Genomic DNA, 21,329 nt, shown 5'->3' on the forward strand with positions numbered 1-21,329 from the left:
TCCTGAATAAAAGCTAAGAAGAAACTGATGGAAACTTTTGACTCATCATAGCAGGCTGGCGTACCTGACTCATCATAACAAGCTGGCATCGGACTCATCCTAACAAGCTGATAACTACAGCATTCCGCTGAAATTTAAGCCCCCTGAAAATGAAGGGACATCTTCATACAGACCACTCTTCGCGGGCCCCGGTTCTAAAAAATGCTTCATTAAATCCACACTAGTGGCGCTCACTCGCCAACTCAGTGTGCGAGTCTGATATCGGTCCGATAACCGGTTTGGTCCGATAAGTGGGTGGTCCGATAAGTGGAGTGGCACTGTACTGTCAAAATGGGGCCTTGTTCGTCAGATTATCAGAAAAAAAATAAGAAACAGTGATCAGCATTAAACAGTGCTTATTTGTTCAAATAATGTTTTATCTTTAGATTTAAATAGGGGCCGTAATTGCATCTACTAGCAGAAACGTCATCATAAATTTTGCCCGAGATTTATGTTTTCACTGGACAACAGTGCTTCTAGTTCAAGAGAAGACACGTAAAATGCAAAAAGCTATTTTTGTTCAAAAAAAGATTTCCCATAAAAAGCAGTTCTGATGCTTGTAGCATGCGTAATTTAGAATCCTCTACCTCGCCAAACCGCTAACAACTTGCTGGAAAACCCGAAAATATAGAAGACATGTATCTTTTGAATCTGCTACCGCCAATAGTTACAATAAATAAGATCCCATACAGAATACGGAAATCATCAGCTGTTTACCTGAAAATTAATAAGAATCAATAAAAACCAGCCATTTATTTAATCGATGAATGTAGATTCCTTTCTTCAGGGACGCTAAAAAGAAGCTAGTAGCATAAAAATTTAAGCCACCTAACCGTATTATATTCGATGAAATTTAAAAGAAGTAGTTTTCAGGGAGAGACATGCCAAACAACGAAAGTACTACCCGACACTTAAGGTAATTAGTTCCTTTAACATTTAAAACAACGAAATTGATTAACGCAAATATTTTTTCTTACTTTAGACATTCAAGGTCCAAATTCTAGCCCCCTAATACCAGGAAGGATGATCTGTTTTTTAATATCGACGTCGAATTTTTCATTGAAGATTTTTATCAAGGAACTGTCTTTGCTGGATCCGGGGCAAATAAGACATGTCATTTGCTTTTCTTCACATCCGCGATGAAGAGGCAATTGGAGGACTACAAGATTTGGTTTATGGACGCTACATTCCACTTCGTGTGCGATCCTATTAAATAGGTAAATAGTTAGCTTAAACATTTTTAATATATCTATTAACAACAATTGTTAGTTGTTCTTAAATTTGGTTTCTAGTTATTGTCCATAAATGGCCTCATAACGAACGAAATCGGGAATCTGAAGCAGGTGCCACCTCTTTTCTGCTGCATGACGCGAATAAGGGCAATCGACTACTGGCCAATTTTTGCGAAGCTAGAGGTAATTTTTTAAATTAGCCCATTTGGTGCGGCGAATATTTGGTTACCGTTTAGCCCACCTTTTTCTTCCCGTTTCCCACACTCTTATGTAATAGTGGAAAGATTGTCTGCCACGCTTCAGTCAGTAAAAATTAAAACACAGCCAAAACGTCACTGTCAATTCTAAGTAACGTAAAGTCTCATCGTTGGATCTTCTGAAGTAGTCCTATCTGTCCTCACTGCGTGAGACATATAGCGTAGTAACTTGTGGAACAAACCTTATCAGATCGGTAAATAAATCAAGACATTGTACTACCGACAAACAATAATTGCACTATCACTGCTCTTGCTGAGTAATCATTGGTCCTTCGAACCGGAGCTGTGGTATAGATTCCATTATCTTGCAATAATTGTGAAGTCAGCCTATCGAGTACAATGGACGGACCGGCAACACCTGCTCCCATCTCAGAAGCACCCGTTCCTGTTGCACCTGGGAATGAAGATATAGTTCACAGAGACCTGCTGAGATTGAAGAGGCTCAGGACTAATACACGTCGCCAGATCACGAGTACCTGTACTCAGATGTACACAACCATACAAGCACGAAGATCTAGAGGGGCCTTGAAGGGCCTCTGCAAGCATGTAGAAACTCTGCTAAATGAGGCAAGAGAATTGAATGACCGTATTCTTGAGAATGAAGAACAACTCGAAGTCGACCATCAACAAGCCGTACATCTACGCTACATACAACAAGTAGGAACTGTAGCAGATGACTTAGAGCAATATCTGCAAGCAAGAGTAAATGACGAGCCATCGGTTATCGCTAGCCTACACATGCCACTAAGGAGTAGTAATCAGAGAGAGGACGGTCATAGCTCTCATCACTCTAGTGTTGCAAGTAGCCACCGTAGCCAACAACCGACGTCTTTACGAGAAGCAGACAATGGTCGAGGAGAAGGTGGTCGCCGTAGTTCATTTGATCGTCGAGAAGCAGAATTGAGAGAGGCAGAACTAAGTCTACAAAGTTTAAACGTCCATGCCGAAACCGGAATTCCTTTTGGAGATCCCAATAACGTTCAGAGATGGTGTGCCGATCGCCAAAGATGGCCCACAAACGAGCTTGTTGAAGATCACGATCAAGCGCCCGACGTCTGGATAGACCTTTACAGTGCAGGACAACTGCCACCTCACAATTGGATGGGAAGAGGGGCTCATGCCTCGATAAAAGCAGAACTGGAACCTTATAGTGGGAAAGCACTTGAATGGTTTTGCTGGATAGACCTTTTTCGTGCTCTCGTTCACGACACTGCAAAATCTCCAGGAGAAAAACTCGCGTTATTGAAGCGCAGTCTGAGAGGCGACTGCGTTGATATTGTCCATGGTCTTGGTGGAGGAGAGGCGGCATACATCGAAGCCTTGGTGAGACTGAAACAAAACTGTGGTAGAAGAGATGTCATGAGGGCAGCCCACTTCCAAGCTATCGACCGACTGGAGCTAAGAAATGACCCTACCAGCTTCAAACGATTTTCCGAGAAGATCCGGACCCACCTCTTTGACCTAAATCGTATCGGTGAAACCTCTTCAACGGACTTAATCGAAAGAATCTGTCTCAAGCTCCAGTTACAAGATAGATTAGCTTGGAATGCCGAGCGAGGAGAAGCCATAGACGAGAGAAGCCTTAACAATTTCGGAAATTGGCTATGTCTACGCGCCTCAGCCTACCAGAACGCGTATAGTTTGGCAGCAGACCAATTGCAACCAGCCGCCGGAAGCATCAACCATAGGCAGCGTCCAGCTCGTACCCATCAGAGCTCCTCAAAGTTCCAAGTAGACGACAAGATGACCCGCCCCGGATCTACCCAACCGTATTGCTTTAAGTGCGAAGGTCATCATCGGGTTCAAGACTGCAACGAATTCAAAGCTCTTCTTGTAGGAGACAGGGTAACCTTTTGTGCCAGACATCGGTTATGCTATAGCTGTTTCGGTACGAGGCATTCTGCAAGAGACTGTCGAGTTAAGAGGACTTGCCGCTACCCTAACTGCAAGATGTGGCACCACCCCCTTCTACATGATCCATCCCGGGAAATAACTGATGGCTCACGGAACAACACTCTGCGATCTAAACAACCTCAACGTCGCCAAGTTGTCATGGGAATGGTGAGACTCAACGTCATCACGGAAGACGGATCAGTATTTCCAGCCAACGTCTTCGTAGATGAGGGGAGCGACACGACTTTGATTAGGGAGGATTTCGCGCACCGTTTGAAATTACGCGGTGACCGGCAGATATTGGCGGTGGATGGAGCTGGCCACATAGTGAACCACTACCGATCGCAGAGAGTGGACTTTAAGCTTCGTGCGGATTCCGGTGAATCATTCGATCTCCGTGCTTCAACGCTCCCAACGGTGGCAAGTCCAACGCCAGTGATTGACTGGTCTCGACTTAAGTTAGAATGGCCACATTTGTCGGATCTACCGATTGGGATTGCTGGTGGACGAATAGACATTCTGCTCGGGATGGATTATGGTCATCTAGTCGCAGCGCTGGAATCAAGGGTCGGCAGAGAAGATGAACCCGTCGCATCCCGTACCCGCCTAAGCTGGATTGTGAGAGGTGTCATCGGTGCTGAATCTTCCGTTTTCACCATCCGGTTACATCAGGTGTCCAGTAGTACCTCACTAACGATTGCAAGATTGCAAACGAGCTACGTCGATTCTGCGATACCGAGAACTTCGGAACGGAATATCAGACCGCCGCTCTATCTATTGACGAACAACGAGCTGTTAAGATCCTGGAAGACGAGACAAGAAAATTGGAGACTGGTTATGAGGTGCCAATCACGTGGCGAGTCGGAGAACCCAATTTCGAGTGTAATAGGAGCAGCGCGGAGCTAAGGCTCAAAAGCCTCTTGAAGAAATTCGAAAGCAACAAGTCCTTTCATCTGGATTACCGAGCTGCTTTGCAGAAGACTTTCGCAAAAGGCTATGCCTCCAAGGTCGACAATCCTTCCGCGGACACCGTTAAATACTTCCTAGCCCATCACGGAGTGTACAAAGGGACGAAACTTCGTGTTGTCTTCGACGCTGCTGCCATGTATAGGGGCAAGTGCCTGAACGATGCCATCTTGAGTGGCCCTGCCCTTCAGCCATCGCTTCCTGCAGTCCTTATACAGTTTAGGGAAGGCGAGATCGCTTGGGCGTCAGATGTCGAAGCTATGTTCAGCCGTTTCCGGTTGAGGTCGTGCGACACTCCATACTTTTGTTTCTTGTGGCAAGAAACTCCCTCCGAGAAACCGATTGTCTACCGAATGGACCGTCTGCCGTTTGGAGCTAGCTGTTCGCCGTTCGTGGCCATCCAGACGACAAGACGGGCCGCAATTGACGCGGGGGCGGATGAGCTCGTAGTCCGGGCAATCCTACGAAAAATGTACGTGGACGACTACCTAGGGTCCGCGTCGACCGTGACTCTAGGGCTGAAAGAAGCGGAAGCCGTCACTAAAGTTCTCGCTTCAGCAGACTTACACCTTCAAGGATGGATTTCAAACTCCAAGCGTTTCATCCAGGGAATTACGAAGAACGCTACGACTTTAGCTGCAACGGCACGACCTCATGCGCTCACCGATAGTGGGCCGGATACTGTTCTTGGTATCACTTGGAACACCGCATTGGATTCGTTGGGCTTCAGTGCTAGAACCTGCGATGACCTAAAATACACTCGGGCCGGTTTGACCAGTAAGGTCGCAAGTGTATTCGACCCGCTTGGGACGGCTTCACCTTTCATCATAAAAGCCAAGATCAAGCTAAGAGAGATCGGGATAAAAGGACTAGACTGGTCGGACGAGGTTAGTGAAGATGAAGCGGCGTGGTGGCGATCCTGGTTTCGACTTTTAAGCAGACTACCCGAAGTTACTTTCAACCGATGCTTGTTCCCGGATGAAACGAAGATCACCAGCTCGCAGCTGCACACCTTTTGCGACGCCTCGGAGGAAGCCTACGCGGCTGTCGTGTACATACGGAACGTATGGGAAGATGGAAGAATACGGTGTTCTCAGATCAAAGCTTGTACAAAGCTTGCCCCGATGAAAACTCTGTCCGTCCCGAAGCTGGAGCTCAACGCCGCGCTACTAGGTGCCCGTCTCGCCAAATTTGTTCAGGGTTCCTTGACACGATCGGTCACCGCTCGCCGATTTTGGACCGACAGTAGTACGGTTAGGAACTGGGTCAGAGCATCCGCTTCGTTATACCAGGTGTTCGTAGCAAACAGAGTGGGTGAGATACAGACCATCACTGAAGCAGAAGAATGGAGGTTTGTACCGGGGCGTCTGAACCCAGCCGACACCGCAACACGTTCCGCGATCGATGACGAAGTCCTGCCTGAGGTCTGGATAGAAGGCCCTGATTTCCTTTTCAAGATGGAAGACGAGTGGCCAAAAGACTTGCCGTGGATGGTCGTCAGTGAGGAAATAAAATCAAGCAAGATTAACCACTCGAAATCGTCGGTGGCTTACGATTGGTCGACCCTGTCCATTGACCAGACCAACCTGTCTTCAGTGTTGAGACTGGAAGGTGTATTCTTAAACATTATAAAGATTTGTCAGCAAGAGGTTTTTGGCGACGACCTGCATCGACTGGAGAGTGGGAAAACTTTAAAATCGACGTCTCATCTCCTCGCTCTAAGTCCATGGCTGGGAAAGGACGGACTCTTGAGACTTGGCGGCCGGATTGGACGGGCGAAGTTACCCTACGATGTTCTCCACCCTCCGTTATTGCCCAGCAAACACCCGCTAACTGAGAAGATCATTTCAGCCCTGCATAGAGAAATGCATCACGCAGGAACGGACTACCTGTTCTCCAAGCTTCTTCAACATTTTTGGGTCGTACGGGGGAGAGAAGCGGTTAAGAGGATACGTCATAACTGTGCAGAATGCATACGAGAACGCGCGGCCCCGGCAGCACAGTTGATGGGCGAAATTCCGTCTGTACGCCTCGAGTCATTTGCCAGCCCATTCACACACACGGCAGTGGATTACTTTGGGCCGCTAGAGACCAGCCCCGGCCGGAACAGGGTAAACAAACGTTATGGAGCCCTCTTCACCTGTCTCGTTACAAGGGCCGTGCACCTTGAACTTGCCTTTTCCCTGTCATCAGACGACTTCCTCCTTGCTCTGAGACGTTTCATAGGCATCTACACCAAGCCAAGAACCGTTCATTCGGACAACGGAACCAACTTCGTAGGAGCTGAGCGTGAGCTGAATTCCCTTGTTAATGAATTGCATAGCAGCGAAGATTTAACAAGGTTCAAAACCGAAAAGGCGATCGACTGGCGATTCCAACCTCCTCGCGCTCCACATTTTGGCGGAGCCCACGAAAGTCTTGTTCGTTCGACGAAAAAGGCGTTGTACCGTGCTTTGGAAACTGAGAAGAAAGGCCTCCGATTCCCCTCTGATGAAACACTTCGGACTATCTTAGCGGAGATTGCTGGACTATTAAACAGCCGACCGCTTACCTACACTAGTACGGACCCCGCCGATCTCAGACCGCTGACACCAAACGATTTCATGAATCGTCCCCCCACGTCTGATCTACCTGCCGGCTCGTTTGACGATGCGCTTCCCCGTGAACAATTTCGATACGTCCAGCGTATGATGAACTTGTTTTGGGATTTATGGACCAAGTATTACCTGCCGTCTTTAGCCCCTCGCAAGAAGTGGAAGACCAAGCACCGAAACATGTCAGTAAATGACGTGGTTATGTTGATCGATCCTAACGTTCCGCGGGGTCAGTGGAAGATCGGCCGCGTATCGAAGACGTTCCCTGGAGCTGACGGACTCATTCGTGTCGTGGAGGTGCAAACCGAAGGCGCAGTCTTTGTGCGTCCAGTCCACCGACTTTGTTTGCTGGAAGCTTCGTCTCGAACCCAAGAGGGAGGTCTACAAGACGAGCCGAACAGAGTTCCCGGAGATCGACCCAAATAGTCATACGCCGTCATTGATTTACTGAAGCTTTCCCATTTATCATGTTTTCCAATCTATCAGTAGGGGGAGCGATGGTGCGGCGAATATTTGGTTACCGTTTAGCCCACCTTTTTCTTCCCGTTTCCCACACTCTTATGTAATAGTGGAAAGATTGTCTGCCACGCTTCAGTCAGTAAAAATTAAAACACAGCCAAAACGTCACTGTCAATTCTGAGTAACGTAAAGTCTCATCGTTGGATCTTCTGAAGTAGTCCTATCTGTCCTCACTGCGTGAGACAGATAGCGTAGTAACTTGTGGAACAAACCTTATCAGATCGGTAAATAAATCAAGACATTGTACTACCGACAAACAATAATTGCACTATCACTGCTCTTGCTGAGTAATCACCATTTAACATAATATCTACCGAACGACGAAATAATGCCACTCCCAAAGGTTCAAAGAATTATCACTGATTTTGAAATAGCCATGTTCGTAGTGGTGAGGAAAACGTATACCAATTGCATTCACTTGGGATGCAATTTCCATTGGTGTCAGGCAGTCATGAAGAAGGTCCACGACTTAAAATTGTCTGCCGAGTACAACAGGAAGGGCGCGAATACTATACGGGATGTAGTAATCGCGTCCTCTGCCTCGCTTATTTTCCAGGTATGATTACGTTACACTTCTTTAACCATCATTATCAGCTTACACTTACAATTTAGCTGGCAAGGTACCCACCATTTTCAAATCCTTACGAAATGCGGCCGCACCAGAACTAGAGGAGTTCAAGGACTACATAGAGCACATTTGAATTCGCGATTGACTCTGGACTCCATCCCACTGGTCTTGCTTCAACTTGCTGTTGAGGACTTATTATAATTGTGAAGGTTTACATGATGATTGGAGTAAGGTAGTTTAACTAAATAGAAGCAACAAATTTAAGTTACTAAATTAACGTAAAATTTTTACTAGTTAGCCGGTGGTTCTAATCTACACTTTTTAAAAATGACTATGGTGTACCAATAACTATGCGAAGACGTGAAGCTCACGCAGAAACTCCTTTCCCACGAGAATCTAAAGGCACATGAAAATTGGATCCTGTTCACAATGTAGTCGAAGTATCAACATAATGAGGTATTTGCTAATAGATATAACAAGTTCTCGCCACATTTCAACTGTTTTTACCTTAACCACATTGACGAAGAAACTATTGGGAAGAAATTGTTTTAGAATTAAGAAGTTCCTTCCCTGATGTTGCTCGCTTATGCCATTTATGACCTAGATGATTATGAAATGTCTGTCCATGAGAATACAGAAAATTAATTATGATGCTGTTGTTTAATGTGTATTATGTTATAAAAAGGAAATGGAATAATTTGAAAACTGTACAAAAGTAAGATATTGGTTTATGTGACAATTAACTGAAGAGTGCAGGTTGAAATTTAAGCCATTTACCTTTGCTGGTTTTTGTGAATTTTGTCGAATTTTTGTAGGTGGTGATGCATGACACCAGCTAAAGGCACTGTACGAGACACTTCACATCAATGTTTTAAGGAAGACGATCCATGTTTGCTTCGAGAAATTATTCGTGTAAACTGAAGAAATCATTCATGAGGTCTTACGATATACATTAATTAATCATTTAAGTTTTTTTAGGGAAGTTGTGATACACATTTCCTCCTTATGGTGCTGTGTTTAATTATGTTGGAAACATGACAACTGCCGGCCTTAGTAGCATTAAAAGATAGAAAACGATTACGTTGATCACAAATTCCTATGACAAAAAATTATTTCAGTTAAGGTTCACGGAAATTACCAAATTACCATTTCATGTTACCTGGACGTAGATTGAGTGGTAGTTCGTGCTATTAATGGACGTTTTTCGTTGTGCATTGGGCACATGAATCGTGCATACGATCTATTAACACGCCCTATTACACCAGGCATTCGTTCTATGTCAAAAATTTCATTTTTAACCTGGAAGTAAGGATTCGTTACGTATTATGATCCACATCCACATATTTGTGTTTGTCTTAATAGAGACGCTAGATACAAGTAGAGGTATAGGAGAGGAAAATTCTAGCCATTCTAGTCAAACACCAGCAAAAATAAGTTATGTAGAATCTGATGTATAACAGTACAGCATTTGAGGTGTTTAGTTGACATACCTCTACGTTCCATTTTTATAAACTGAACTTTTCCGATGAGAAATTCTGTGAACCATCAAAACATTTGCCTCTACTGATTTTGGGGTGTTATTTCAAAAAATAAAATTTCAAAAAAATTTCCCAGAAGGCTTTTTCCCAAAATTCAAATATGATTCATATTTATAACAAAACAGCCAACAGAAACTTAAGAAATCCAGACTTGTGTTTGAAGAATAATTGCCAGATTAAGCCAAATATTGAAAAGCAAATTTGCCTTCAGTAACACTATAATCAATTTCCCTACATTTAATTCTTAATACATCCTCCCAACTAGACACAGTGTAACCATAACTTTTATAAATAAAACAAGGCTTGTTTCATGCAATGACTGCCAATCAAACAGCAGTTGTTGCAATATTAGCAGAAAGGACTAATGCAAGAACGTATGAAACTCTTGTCTCGGATATTCTGCCTGAAGAAGAAATTCGGGGAGACGAAAGTAGTTACGAATGGATGATCATCAATAGAATGTTGACTGCCACAATAAACATTGATGGTGGTGACTTCTTTAAGTCCAGAACCGGATAAAAAAACAGACGAACGAATATGGTTTTGATGACACTTTGCTTCGGAAGCAAAAAACATCGTGTGCTCATCCTTGATTTGCACTAAGAAAAATCTCTGGTATCAGACCCATTTGAATTTAAGCCCCTATTAACGCCCTTTTATTTCATCAGTTGATACCATTTCCCGACCATTAGTACGCAATTCTATCCAACTGAAAGAGGAGTTTGGCTGTGATTGTTGTTTGCACCCCTATAAGGCATCTAAGTTCAGATTAGAACATAAATACATCTTAATTTGGGAAGACCGTGGAAAAAACTTGTTTATAAAACGGTGCGAAATAAACAGTTATACACAAAAAGGCCGTTCAGTGGTTTTTCTCTGTCCCAGTAGGTTTCCTGTTTTTTCAATCGACACTATTGATCAACATGATGCCGATCTATAAGTAAATGTTTCCATGTTAAATGATAGCTTTGTCATATTTCTTGAAAACAGCCACTTTAAAAGATGTCTATTAGTGGAGCTAATGGCTTGTCGTTAGTGAGAGAAAAAGTTCCAGCTAACCGGACTGTGTTTTCTATTTCCATGCTGTTGAAAGATGAAATACGACAAGCTTTCTTACTAAAATTTCCACTATGTTGGTCATGTTGTTGAAAGTGCGATGCCAAATTCTTCTTTGCATTTATGTGCTGCTCTAATAGAACGACCAATTTTTTTCTAGAAAACCTTTATTTTTTTTAAGCTAACGAACGGTAATTCGTGTAGGAAATGTCTTGTTGTTTAACGGGATAGTTACGACCCTGGCAATCAAATTTGGTGTGTGAAGCTCTCTGTTAGTTAAGGAAGAAACTATTGGTAAGGTTGTGAAACATTCACAAGTTTACGCAAAAAACAACATTCACGAAAGTATGCACAATTTTATTTCGGAAAAGCTCAATGAAATAGTTAAATAGCTTGCTGGGTGCAAGAAGCACCAATCTCACGCGATTCTTCACACGATTTACTTCTCTGCCCTGCCTCTCATTGCTTGCACGAGTGCCATCTATTAATAACATTAATGACAATAATTTTATAACGCGTTGCAAGTGCCACTGTCCCCTTCCGTATAACTATGTCTGCTTCTCTATTTGTATAGTTTCCTATTTCCACTCCTAGATGCCAGATCGGACAATAGTAGAATTTATGTCTCTCTTACTATCAGAGGGAGCTGGGATTTGGCCCGACGTTCGACAGAACGTTAGGAAAGGGTTATAGTGCAAGCTGGTTGCCTTTACGTGAACCAAAATTAAGCTTTTTAGCATTAGGTTGGCTTATTTTCACGTATATCATGTGTCTTTATGTTATATATCATTCTTTGTTTATGCTAAGCATCGTGATCTGGTTTTTAGCTTTAAAAATAGTAACTAGTGGATACAATGATTTTGTTTTATTTTTGATGGGTAGGGAGCATAATAGGAGAATCTAATAAATCGACTGAAATCAGATCTTAATTAACTGATCAATATTTGCGTTCTCGTTAGCTTCTGTTAAATCATCACTTCCTCTCTATTTTTCAATATGTTGTAAATGATAACTCTTTTTCATTAATTGAAGCATTTTAAACCCTTTAATGCAAAATAATATTCAACAGTTAACGTCATAAGTTAACTTTAGAACAATTTTGAAATAACTGAGAATTTTTTTAAGGAGTTTATGAACGAGCCAGTAGGCTGTTCTTCCCAAGTAACTTCAGTTGTTTGAATTCCACAAGTAGTTGTTAAACATACTGAACTGGCAATACTGAACTTGATATTTTATAATCTTAAACGCGAATAGCTCTAAAAGCGTCAAATAGCTTTTTCAACACTGAGCATTGCAAATCTTGGGTTGATCTTAGTAAGAAGATTATAATAACATAAGCACACGACGATAAAAAGAGGCCGGAATTCGCCAACAATATAAGTAAGACTTTTTAGATTGATGTTATGTCTTCCATCTCGTGGAAGATTTTTCTTCTCTGTGTATATTTGTTTCGTCTGTGAAGCATTCTCTCCGTTGATTGAATTAAGACAAATCGTAAGTAAAGACACATTGTTAATAACTCGGTAGGCGTTTTATTCTCGTAAGGAATGCCAACGGGGCCAGGGAACTTGTTTGATTTCATGGGCATTAGGGCAGATCTAATCTCTAGAAGTGAAATTGGTGCTGTCAGTTATAGGTTTGGTTTCAAGCAATCTCTTACTCCCCTATAAAAAATCATTCCCTGCCAGTATGTCAGGACAAGGTTGATTTAAAAAAAATTGTGAAATGTGCAACAATATCTGCTGAAATGCCCTCTTTGGTCGATAAAAAAATGCCATTAGGGGCAATAATCTTATCTATGCGACATTTGCGGTAGTTTATTCCAGCTCTATTAACATGGAAGATGTTAGCTTCCTTTACTTGTTGGCCCTCAAAGCAGCGGGAACGAATCCTATACACTTTGAGTGTGCTCTCCTCCCAAGACTTTGATAATTTCCTCAGCTGGTGAAAGGCAACTCAATCAAAGATATCTGCTTCGGCTATCTCCTGAATGCAAGGTTGATAGAAAACCTGGTTTCTCTAATCATTCGAGCTCTTTGCCTAAAATAATCTACCGAAATGCTCTTGATAACGGGTTTCAGGATACTCTCCCACGAATTTTCTGCATTGTTTTCCCTAAGAGGATGATTGGCAAATTCCTGAATAAAGTTAATGACATATTTCTGAAAACCTACTTCTGACAACATGAAAGTATTTAATTTCCATAACCCAGCAGGAGATGTAATATGACGGGGGAGATCGAGATTTCGAAACTGACAATGATCACCAACCGATAAAGATTGAGAAGAAATGTTTAAAAAATTTTCTGCAAAGGATCGGCTAGCATATATCCTATGAAGCCTAGAAGAACCAGCAGGGCGGTGAGAGGTGTGACCAGGTTCATTATAATTTAGCTTTTTCCAGATGTTTACCAGATCAAGACCAGTAACCACATCTTTCAAAGCATAGCTGACGGCATTAGGTGAGGAAGGGAGAGACTGGGTTGTTGCCTTACCTTTGATGTCGCTAACGCAGTTAAAATCGCCTGTCAACACGAAGGGCAGTCGAGTGTTAAGTGTGTAGGCAGTGACGGTTTGCCGAAGGAAATGGTTTTTCTCAGTCTTAACGCGACTACCTGACGAGACATAGATGTTAATGAACGTGAAACATTTTACGTCAATAGAAAATAGCCTTCCGTCGGGTTCTAGAAGTACAAGAGAATAGTCCAGACCATGTCCAATAAGAATGGCTGTTCCGTTTTTCTTGAGACCTAGATTTGCCAACAAACCGAAGCGACTTTCAATAAATAGGCAAGTATGAAATGCTACCGCTTGAAGTCCCACAATATCTAGGTTTCCGTTCCTGCAGAAGTTAAAAAGATTTTGAATTCGCTCAACTGACTTAGTTCCTCCAATGTTGATAAAAGCGATTTTTAATTTTGCAGCCATTTGGTGGGTTTCTTCGGTTGGGAAACGGACAGGGTCGGTTTAGAATTGTGCTTGGTCAAGGGTTATTTAAATCGTTTGTTTCGTGACACGGTTGGGATTTTAAGGTAGTGTTTGGTTCTGTCGGTTTCCATGGTCTCCTCAACTTCCCACATGTCGGGTTCCATCCAGTCCATGGAAATTGTCTTTGGTTCAGAGGGGTCAGGTTGGGTCTCGGGAATTATAGTTTGGAGTGGAATGATCTTTGGTATGGGATCATGGGTCAGTGGATTGAACTAATGGTGGAGTTGAAGGAGTTTCCAGGTTGGAAGTCCCCCCTGAGAGTTGATCTTGCAATCCACAGCCAAGAAAGGCTTTGGAAACCACGGGGTCTTCTACTAAGAGTATAGTGACGGGGATTTCTACAATGGTCTCTGTCCTTTTTGTCTGCTTATTAACTGGTTTTGGGGTAATGGTAGGTTCCTTATTTCGTCTTAAAGTTGGGCAGTTGTAGCTAAAATGACTTTCGTCGTCACACACTCGGCAAGTAGGTTTCTGTCCATCATACTTAACCATGGCAGGATAACTGCCAATAGTTATGTATGTTGGAATATTTTTAGTCAATGTCATACGTGCAATCATCAAAGTGGCAAGGACAGGGTATAAAACTTCATCCTCTACCACTCGATAGCGTTCCCACCGAGCATCAATTACAGTTCCAAATTTCTTCAGACGGGTTTGGACTACTCCCAAATCAAGATTTTGTGGTATCCCCGCAATTCTGATAAATTTCTCCTGAATATTGCTATCTCTGATGACTACTGAAACTTCTTTCCCGTCCAATTCTGCCCTGACAATCCCACTGTGTTGGGAGAAAAAATTTGAGGTGTATGCCTCTGACGTCAATGTAATTCTAGCGAGATTTCTCGTATCTAGAACAACAGCTAGGCTTAAGAGGTCCTGTGGCTCAACTTTTAAACTACGCACGAACCCATGCACCACAAGCATACTCAATCTCGTGGTTTGAAACCCAAAATCCACATCTACGCTATTAAGCCACTTGGCAGCCATAGTCCCTTAGACAATGAAAACAAAGTGGCCAAGGTGGAGGGGAAAATCCCCACACACGAAAAAAAAACAGAAAATAGGTAAAAGGGGAAAAACACGCGAAAAACAACAAAAACAATACCACCGCCTTGACTATTTCTCCTGAGTTCTGACTCATGCTTACATACTCCTTTTTGGAACTCTAGTTCCCTTAGATTTTCTCGTAGTTCTTTACTGTTCGTGGTCAATTTGCGCAGCTCCATCTTGGCGGTGCTAAATAGGTGTCGCGCCTGGGTGATGAGCTGTACGGCTTGCGTCACCGTATCGGCTCCTCCTAACCAGTCGTCCACATAAACTTGTAACCGTAATTGCTTAACCAAGTCCGGTTAGCCCCGGCCGTTATCGTCCAGGCATTTCAGGATCACTGCCCTGAGAATGAAGGGACTACTGGACAGGCCAAAAGGGACTCGTTTCCATCGGTATTACACTCGCACGATCTGTCCGTGTTCTTGTTGGATTCCGATCTGCAGGAAGGCTTGAGTTATGTCGGCCATCCAAGCGATTTTGTGCCGTCTAAACCGAAGCAGAACGGCCAGTAGCTCAGGATTGAAGTTGGAACCGGTTTCCAAGAAGTCGTTGAGGCTGGGCCTGCTCTGCAGATGCGCCGAGCCGTCGAACACCGGTCTTATTTTCGTCGATGATGCTTCTTGTTTTATCACCGGCCTGTGTGGGAGGTACGTGCAGATTCCGGTATAGTTCTTATCTGCCTTCTTAATGTATTCTTTTTCCAGATATTGCTGCAATATCTCGTGATAAGCCCGCCTGTCATCCCCCTTCATCTGCTTCAAAAGACTGTTAAGGCGGGCTAACGCGATTCCTTTATTTGACTCTAATGTACGCCGGCTGTGCTTAAAGGGGAACAATATCTCATACCGACCGGAGCCATTCCTTTTGATAGTATTCTGGTACATCTCTAAGAAGCTCGGATCTTCTGATTCTTGGGCCGTCACTCCTATGTGTTCTAAGTTCCAAAACTCCTTAAAATCTATCACCGACCGTTTGTGGCCGGTCTGTGACGTTAACGCTGATGATGTTAACGGGGATCTGAAGACTATCCACCCGAGTCTACTCGCACAAGCCACCGAGTCGTCGGTGTCTTGTAACGTTTCGTTCTTAGGATGTGCCAATAATAATCGCACCCGATTATTAGGTCGAATTCTCTTTTCCCATCGTCTTGTTCTGATCGACCGTCAGCGAGTTTCTCTTCTCGCCGCGATAACATATCTACCACCGATGAACGGACCTTCGGCGTAGCTTTCGCTAGAAAATCCATTTCAGTGGCCTTGATTCTTATTTCCTCGCCTGACTGGGTTATTATCCAGGCATCATAGTACCTCGTTGTCTCCGTCCGGGCTTGGGCTAACCCGAACGTGTTTATTCTTAGCTCCTCGGCTTCCTCGTTTGCCATGGCCGCTTCCCGAGCGAACCTTCATTTGATAAACGATCGCTGGCTCCCCGAGTCGATCAATCCGAGTACCGGTATACTGCTTCCCGACTTTTCTCGAAGGAATGCCGTGAAGGTTGGTAGGCCGTTGGACGTCTGCGCCTGCGCGTCGTTTATGTTGGTGTCAATGGTGACAGATCTGCCGGTGGGTCGTTGGGGAGATTGCGTTCGATTAGCTCCAAACCGGTCGATTAGCTCCGGCGTCTCCGCTCTCGGGAGTGTCGTTGTGGCTGCTCTTCTCGACGTGTTCTCCTCCATTTGTCTCAGCCGAATCTCGGTATCTAACTCTTTGAATATCAGATCCTGCGTCGGTTGACAAACCATTTTTCCCTCCACCACCGTGAGGTACGTTATCGAGGTAGAGCTTTCAAGATATCGCCCGCAATATACGTGCCGTAGCTCGCCATATCTAATCTGAGGCTCGTCAAGGCTAGTTTGGTGTTGGTGAGCCCGTCGAACATGGCTTGTAGTTGGTCCGTTGTGGTGGACTCACCTATACGGCTCGCTAAGAGGTTTCTTAGCTCATTCATGTAATGCGTCTTCAATTTTTCAGGGTCTCCAAAGCGGGTCTCTTACCTCTCCATCGCTGCTTGGTACGGGTTGTCGTCGAAATGGAGGTGAGTTATGAGATCTGCCGCTTTCCCTTTTAAACTAAGACGCAGATATTGAAGTTTTTCGACCTCTGTCAGTCTGACATCGAGGTCGTATGTCACCCACATGGCTCTCCACCCTTTCCACGCGGTGATTTCCCCATTGAAGGTGGGCAATGGTAGCGCCGTTCTCACTACCGACGACTGAGTCTCTTCATTTTTTCGCGGTATTTTTCTCGCGGATCACGATCCTTCGCTTTCTCAGCGGCCGTGGATACTTGCGCCAGCCTTTCGTTGAGGGCGACTATCGCCGTTCACCTGGCTTCAGCTCTGTCCAGGTACTGCTCTCTGTTTTGTTTGTCGTCATCCACTAGTGCGATGCTTTCTAATAGTTCTTTGCGGATGAACTCTCTGTCTTCCAAGAGTTCAATCCTGGAACCCCCGATGGTGTCCGCTCAAGAAGACGTGCGGAGGGGTTCTGACCGCCTGATCAGGCTATTTTCCAGCGCCGGCATACTGTCTTTACGTAAATCCCTGATTCCGTCCTTTGCTTGGTTGATAATGTCTTTAATCTCTTCTTTAACGGTCTCTACTATCATCGGGATATGCTCCTCCCAAGATGAGCTCTGTCTGGCCTGCTCCATTAGCTCGGCCGCAGAGTTTAAAGCTCCGCTACGATTCGTTCATTGATAGTGTTAATAAATTCTGTCAAAGATTCAATCCTTTTCTCTAATTTTTGGTAGCCTTGAATCTTATTTTCTAACTGCTCCACCCGATTCTGTTTCGAGTCTTCTAGCTCTCCGTGAGCCCTTTTACCTAGCCCCCCCTCTAGCTGGTCGAGTTTTGCCTGAATCTGATGGGATGTCGCGGCCTGGGCTACGATCATCTCCCTCGTACGTCTTATCTCGATTTCGAGCTGGCTCAGTCGTTGGTCGTTCTGTGAGTCATCCGACGAACCCGATGTCTTTACCGCGCGGACTGTCATCTGTCGTGTGGGCTGGACTGACATATCGATATAGATGGAAGTTTTGTTTTTAATAAATTTTTATTGCTATAACAACAATATTAACAAGTGAACCAGTGTTTTTCTAGGCTGAGTACGGCGAACGTAAAATTTCGTCCTCGTCCGAAGAAGATGAGAGCCCGGTCCTTGCAAACTCGGGCGAGCTGCTGTTGACCTTCTTTTCTTCTACAATTCGCTTCCACTCTCTTGGAGTGGTGGCAGTGGATTTGGATTGTTTCGGAGTTTCCTGAGGTCCTTTAGCTGGCTCAGGTACAGGTTCAGCCGGAGGATTGGTGGACGTCGACGGCACCGGCGTAGTGGCAAAGCAGTTTCTGGGTGCAAGGATGATCGGACCCGTGGTTCTTGACCAAGCCAACGCGCCTGCTCCCTTCGTCGGATCTCTTCCTTGTCCCGTTTCAGGCGGCTGGTTTCCAGGAGGTATTTTGCTCGTTTTTGGCCTCTTCGGTTGCCTTCTGGGCTCCCGAGATGATTTCTGCGTGCGACTCCTTGACTTGTTTCAGGGCCGCTAGTTGAGCCCAGAGCGGAGAGCGTTTAAGTACGTATCCGGTGTGTCAAGAGCTTTCGGGATGGGCCGGGCGTAGGTCTTTTTGTCTGATATTTTCCCCGGTTTTTGTTCAGGGAATGGCTCCGGTATCCGGAGCTTGCGGAACACGCCTTTTGGGACCCTCCGCTCGGGCTCCTTCCACAGTTCGTACGATCTAGTATCGGTGTCGAGGAGGTACTGGAATCGTGCAAACACGGCGGTCTGGTGTTGCGCCAGTAGGTTATCCGACGCTGTGAAAAAATAGATAGTTTGTATATAGATTTTTAGTGGGTTTTGTTTTAAGTTTCTGGGTCGGAGCCTCCGGTTCGAAGGACCAAATGTGGAATATCCTCCACCGTCGGAGACTGCCGACTTAGTGTTGTAATTTAATGGGTGATTTGTTAAGGCCTAGCCCTTGTAAGGAGCCAGCGTATTTGGGCGGCGTCTCGGTCAGCAGTTGCCGGGTAATTATGTGGACGGTCCTTTATGGGGAACGAAACCGTAAGCAAGGCGGGCTTATGGGCCGTGACACACAACAGCGCCAACAAGGGACCGTACCTAGATAAAAGAAATAATTTTAGTAATGGAAAGAACCATTATAATTACTCGTAGGATTTTGAGGATGAAGTTCCGGTGGTGCTGAGGCTTTTGAAGTGAAGATGGCGGCGGCGATTGCGAGGAGGCGGACGGCGAGCGCGGAGCACGGCAAAAAACGGCAGGCACAAGCGACACAGCAAGGCACACAACAACAAAGGAAAATACTAGAGAGAGTGGTTTACCGGAGAATGAGCGTTGTAGACAGCCTCGAATTTTGAATTTTATTTTTAAGTGAAAAAGCTTAAATAATTTTGAAGGCCTCATTTAAAAAAAAAGTAATTTTTGGTGCAAAAATGTGTGTGTATTACTTGGGCCTGATCAGCCCTTTATATACCCATACAAAAACCCACAGTTGACAAATAGAAATAATTAATTGAACATAAGTTTAACCGCTGGTCCAGAGGTCGCCGCTGATTCTTCTTTCTTCTGACCGCGGGATAACCCCTTCCTGTGACAAAACTTCCCCTTCCAGATGCTCGAAGGATTTTTCCTGCGGCTACCATCCTTCTGCCTGCCGTTGGGGTTTCGTATCCGGTTCGGTCTCCGTTGCCAGAGACCGTTCTATGTAGATGGGAAAGGCGTCAACATGTTTCAATATCATATTCTGGGTTTACGGTCTTTCATTATTCAATCGTGCGGTACGGCCGGTCTTTCCCCCGGTCACGCTTATCCTTAGCTCGTCGTACGGTGAGTCGGTTTTATGTCACGGGATTTGGCTGGATTTCTCCGCCTGGGGCTTCTGTCTCTTCGTGCTCCGGGTCCTAACCCAAATCTCCTCTCATAGCCCCGGCCTGGACCCCTGACTGTGGGTCGGACGTCGGATTTTCCGACATATAACACTTCATCCTTCTTTCCCTCCAATTCTGTCGTGACGATCCCGCTGTGTCGGTACAAAAAATTTGAGGTGTATGCCTCTGACGTAAATGCTATTCTAGCGACCTGATTCTCGTATCTAGAACAGCAATTAGGCCTAAGAGATCCTGTGGCTCAACTTTCATACTACGCACGAACCAATATACCGCACGTATACTAAATCTCGAGATTTGAAAGCCAAAATCGACATCTACGCTATTGAGCCACTTGGGAGCCATTTTCCCTCAGACAATGTCAACAAAGTGGTCAACGGGGAGGGGGAAATCAGCACACACTTAGGGAAAAGACACAAAATGGGCAAAAAAGGGAACAAATACACGAAAAACAACATAACCATACAACCTAAACACTCCTAAACACAAAATTAACAACAAAAAGTAACAAAAAAACGAAGAATAACTCACAATTCCAGGTACGTTTTAAGATGTCTCGAGGGATTGTTTATCACAGTGTAGGGTTGGTTGGCGTTAATTCGTGGAAAAGTGAGAGATAACATCAACTAACCTTTCCGCCATTTACTTTTATCTTTATTTTTATATATTTAATGTTCTGTAAAAGGGAAGTAAGAGAAAGTGAAAGGAGGCCATGAGAAAAGTCTAGATAATTTGTATATGGTCATAGCTACTGTGACTGTAGAAAATTGTTACTAACACAGTTACTGCTTAGAGCGTAACAGAGAGATAATGTATGTAGGAGGGTTGTGATGAATGAAATGAGACGAAGAGTGTGACTTGACGAGGCTTTATCTTTGATTGAAAAATAAGACTGGAAACGAAGGGCTTGTAGACAGAATGAGACAAGTACTATCGCAGTGCTGGACTACTACAAGACGACCGAAATAGTGACTTACTGGTACAAGTACAACTGCAATACCAGACTACTACCAGACTAACTTAATACTGGCTCCACAAATCTAAAAAACGATAGCTCGCTGCCACACAGGGCCCTGAGCCACCCGATAATTAACAAGTAAAAAAGCTTGTCGTAAGCACAGGAAGGCCCGTGCCTTCCTACAGCCCTGCCCGCGAGAGCAGCACCGGAAGTGAAAGCGGGCCCCACCTGTTTGCAGGTGTAACGAAACAGCTCCAATTTGGAACGAGACACAGTAAAAATAAACAAAACCAAGGACTTCCAAATAACGTAGGTAAGGGATCCTGGCTAGTGGTATGGGAACACCTCTTTGTATGCCTTTCTAGGCCCACAAAGGATTCAATGGTGGCCCCGGGAATAATACAGCGCGGAGCGTCGAAGGTGTGGGCAGTCAATGAGGCGAGTATGACCTGCGACCGTCTGAGACTCAAACCATCCGAAGCATCTGTATTGCTTGAAAAGGAGCTAACCGATCCCGTTTGGTCATCAGCATGAACTCCCCACAGTCTGCAATTTTCCTCTTGCACAAGGCCGCTCCGTCGATGTGGGACTTCAAGGAACACGTGATGGCTGGGGTGTTCAGGGGAATCACATACTTAGACTCAACTGGGTTGGCGAACGATATGGTTGCCTGGGTGTCAGCAGCCTTTTCCCCAGCTTTCCGGTTATTCCCGTTTCACACAATTTCTGCCGGTTCAGGGGTAGCTCAATACTCTTAGAGCCAAAAAGAAGAACG

The 21,329-nt window shown here is 44.6% G+C and overlaps 1 protein-coding gene across 1 annotated transcript; it reads left to right on the forward strand.

Annotated features, from left to right (window-relative positions):
* The first annotated feature begins 1,867 nt into the window (after window positions 1–1,867).
* LOC130696911 (uncharacterized) lies at window positions 1,868–7,407 on the forward strand. Its single transcript, XM_057520045.1, has 2 exons — window positions 1,868–4,120; window positions 4,183–7,407. Exons 1-2 carry the CDS (start codon window positions 1,868–1,870, stop codon window positions 7,405–7,407), a joined length of 5,478 nt encoding a protein of 1,825 aa, XP_057376028.1.
* Window positions 7,408–21,329: the final 13,922 nt, after the last annotated feature.

Source organism: Daphnia carinata, chromosome 5, assembly GCF_022539665.2.
Source record: "Daphnia carinata strain CSIRO-1 chromosome 5, CSIRO_AGI_Dcar_HiC_V3, whole genome shotgun sequence".
NCBI lineage: Eukaryota > Metazoa > Arthropoda > Branchiopoda > Diplostraca > Daphniidae > Daphnia > Daphnia carinata.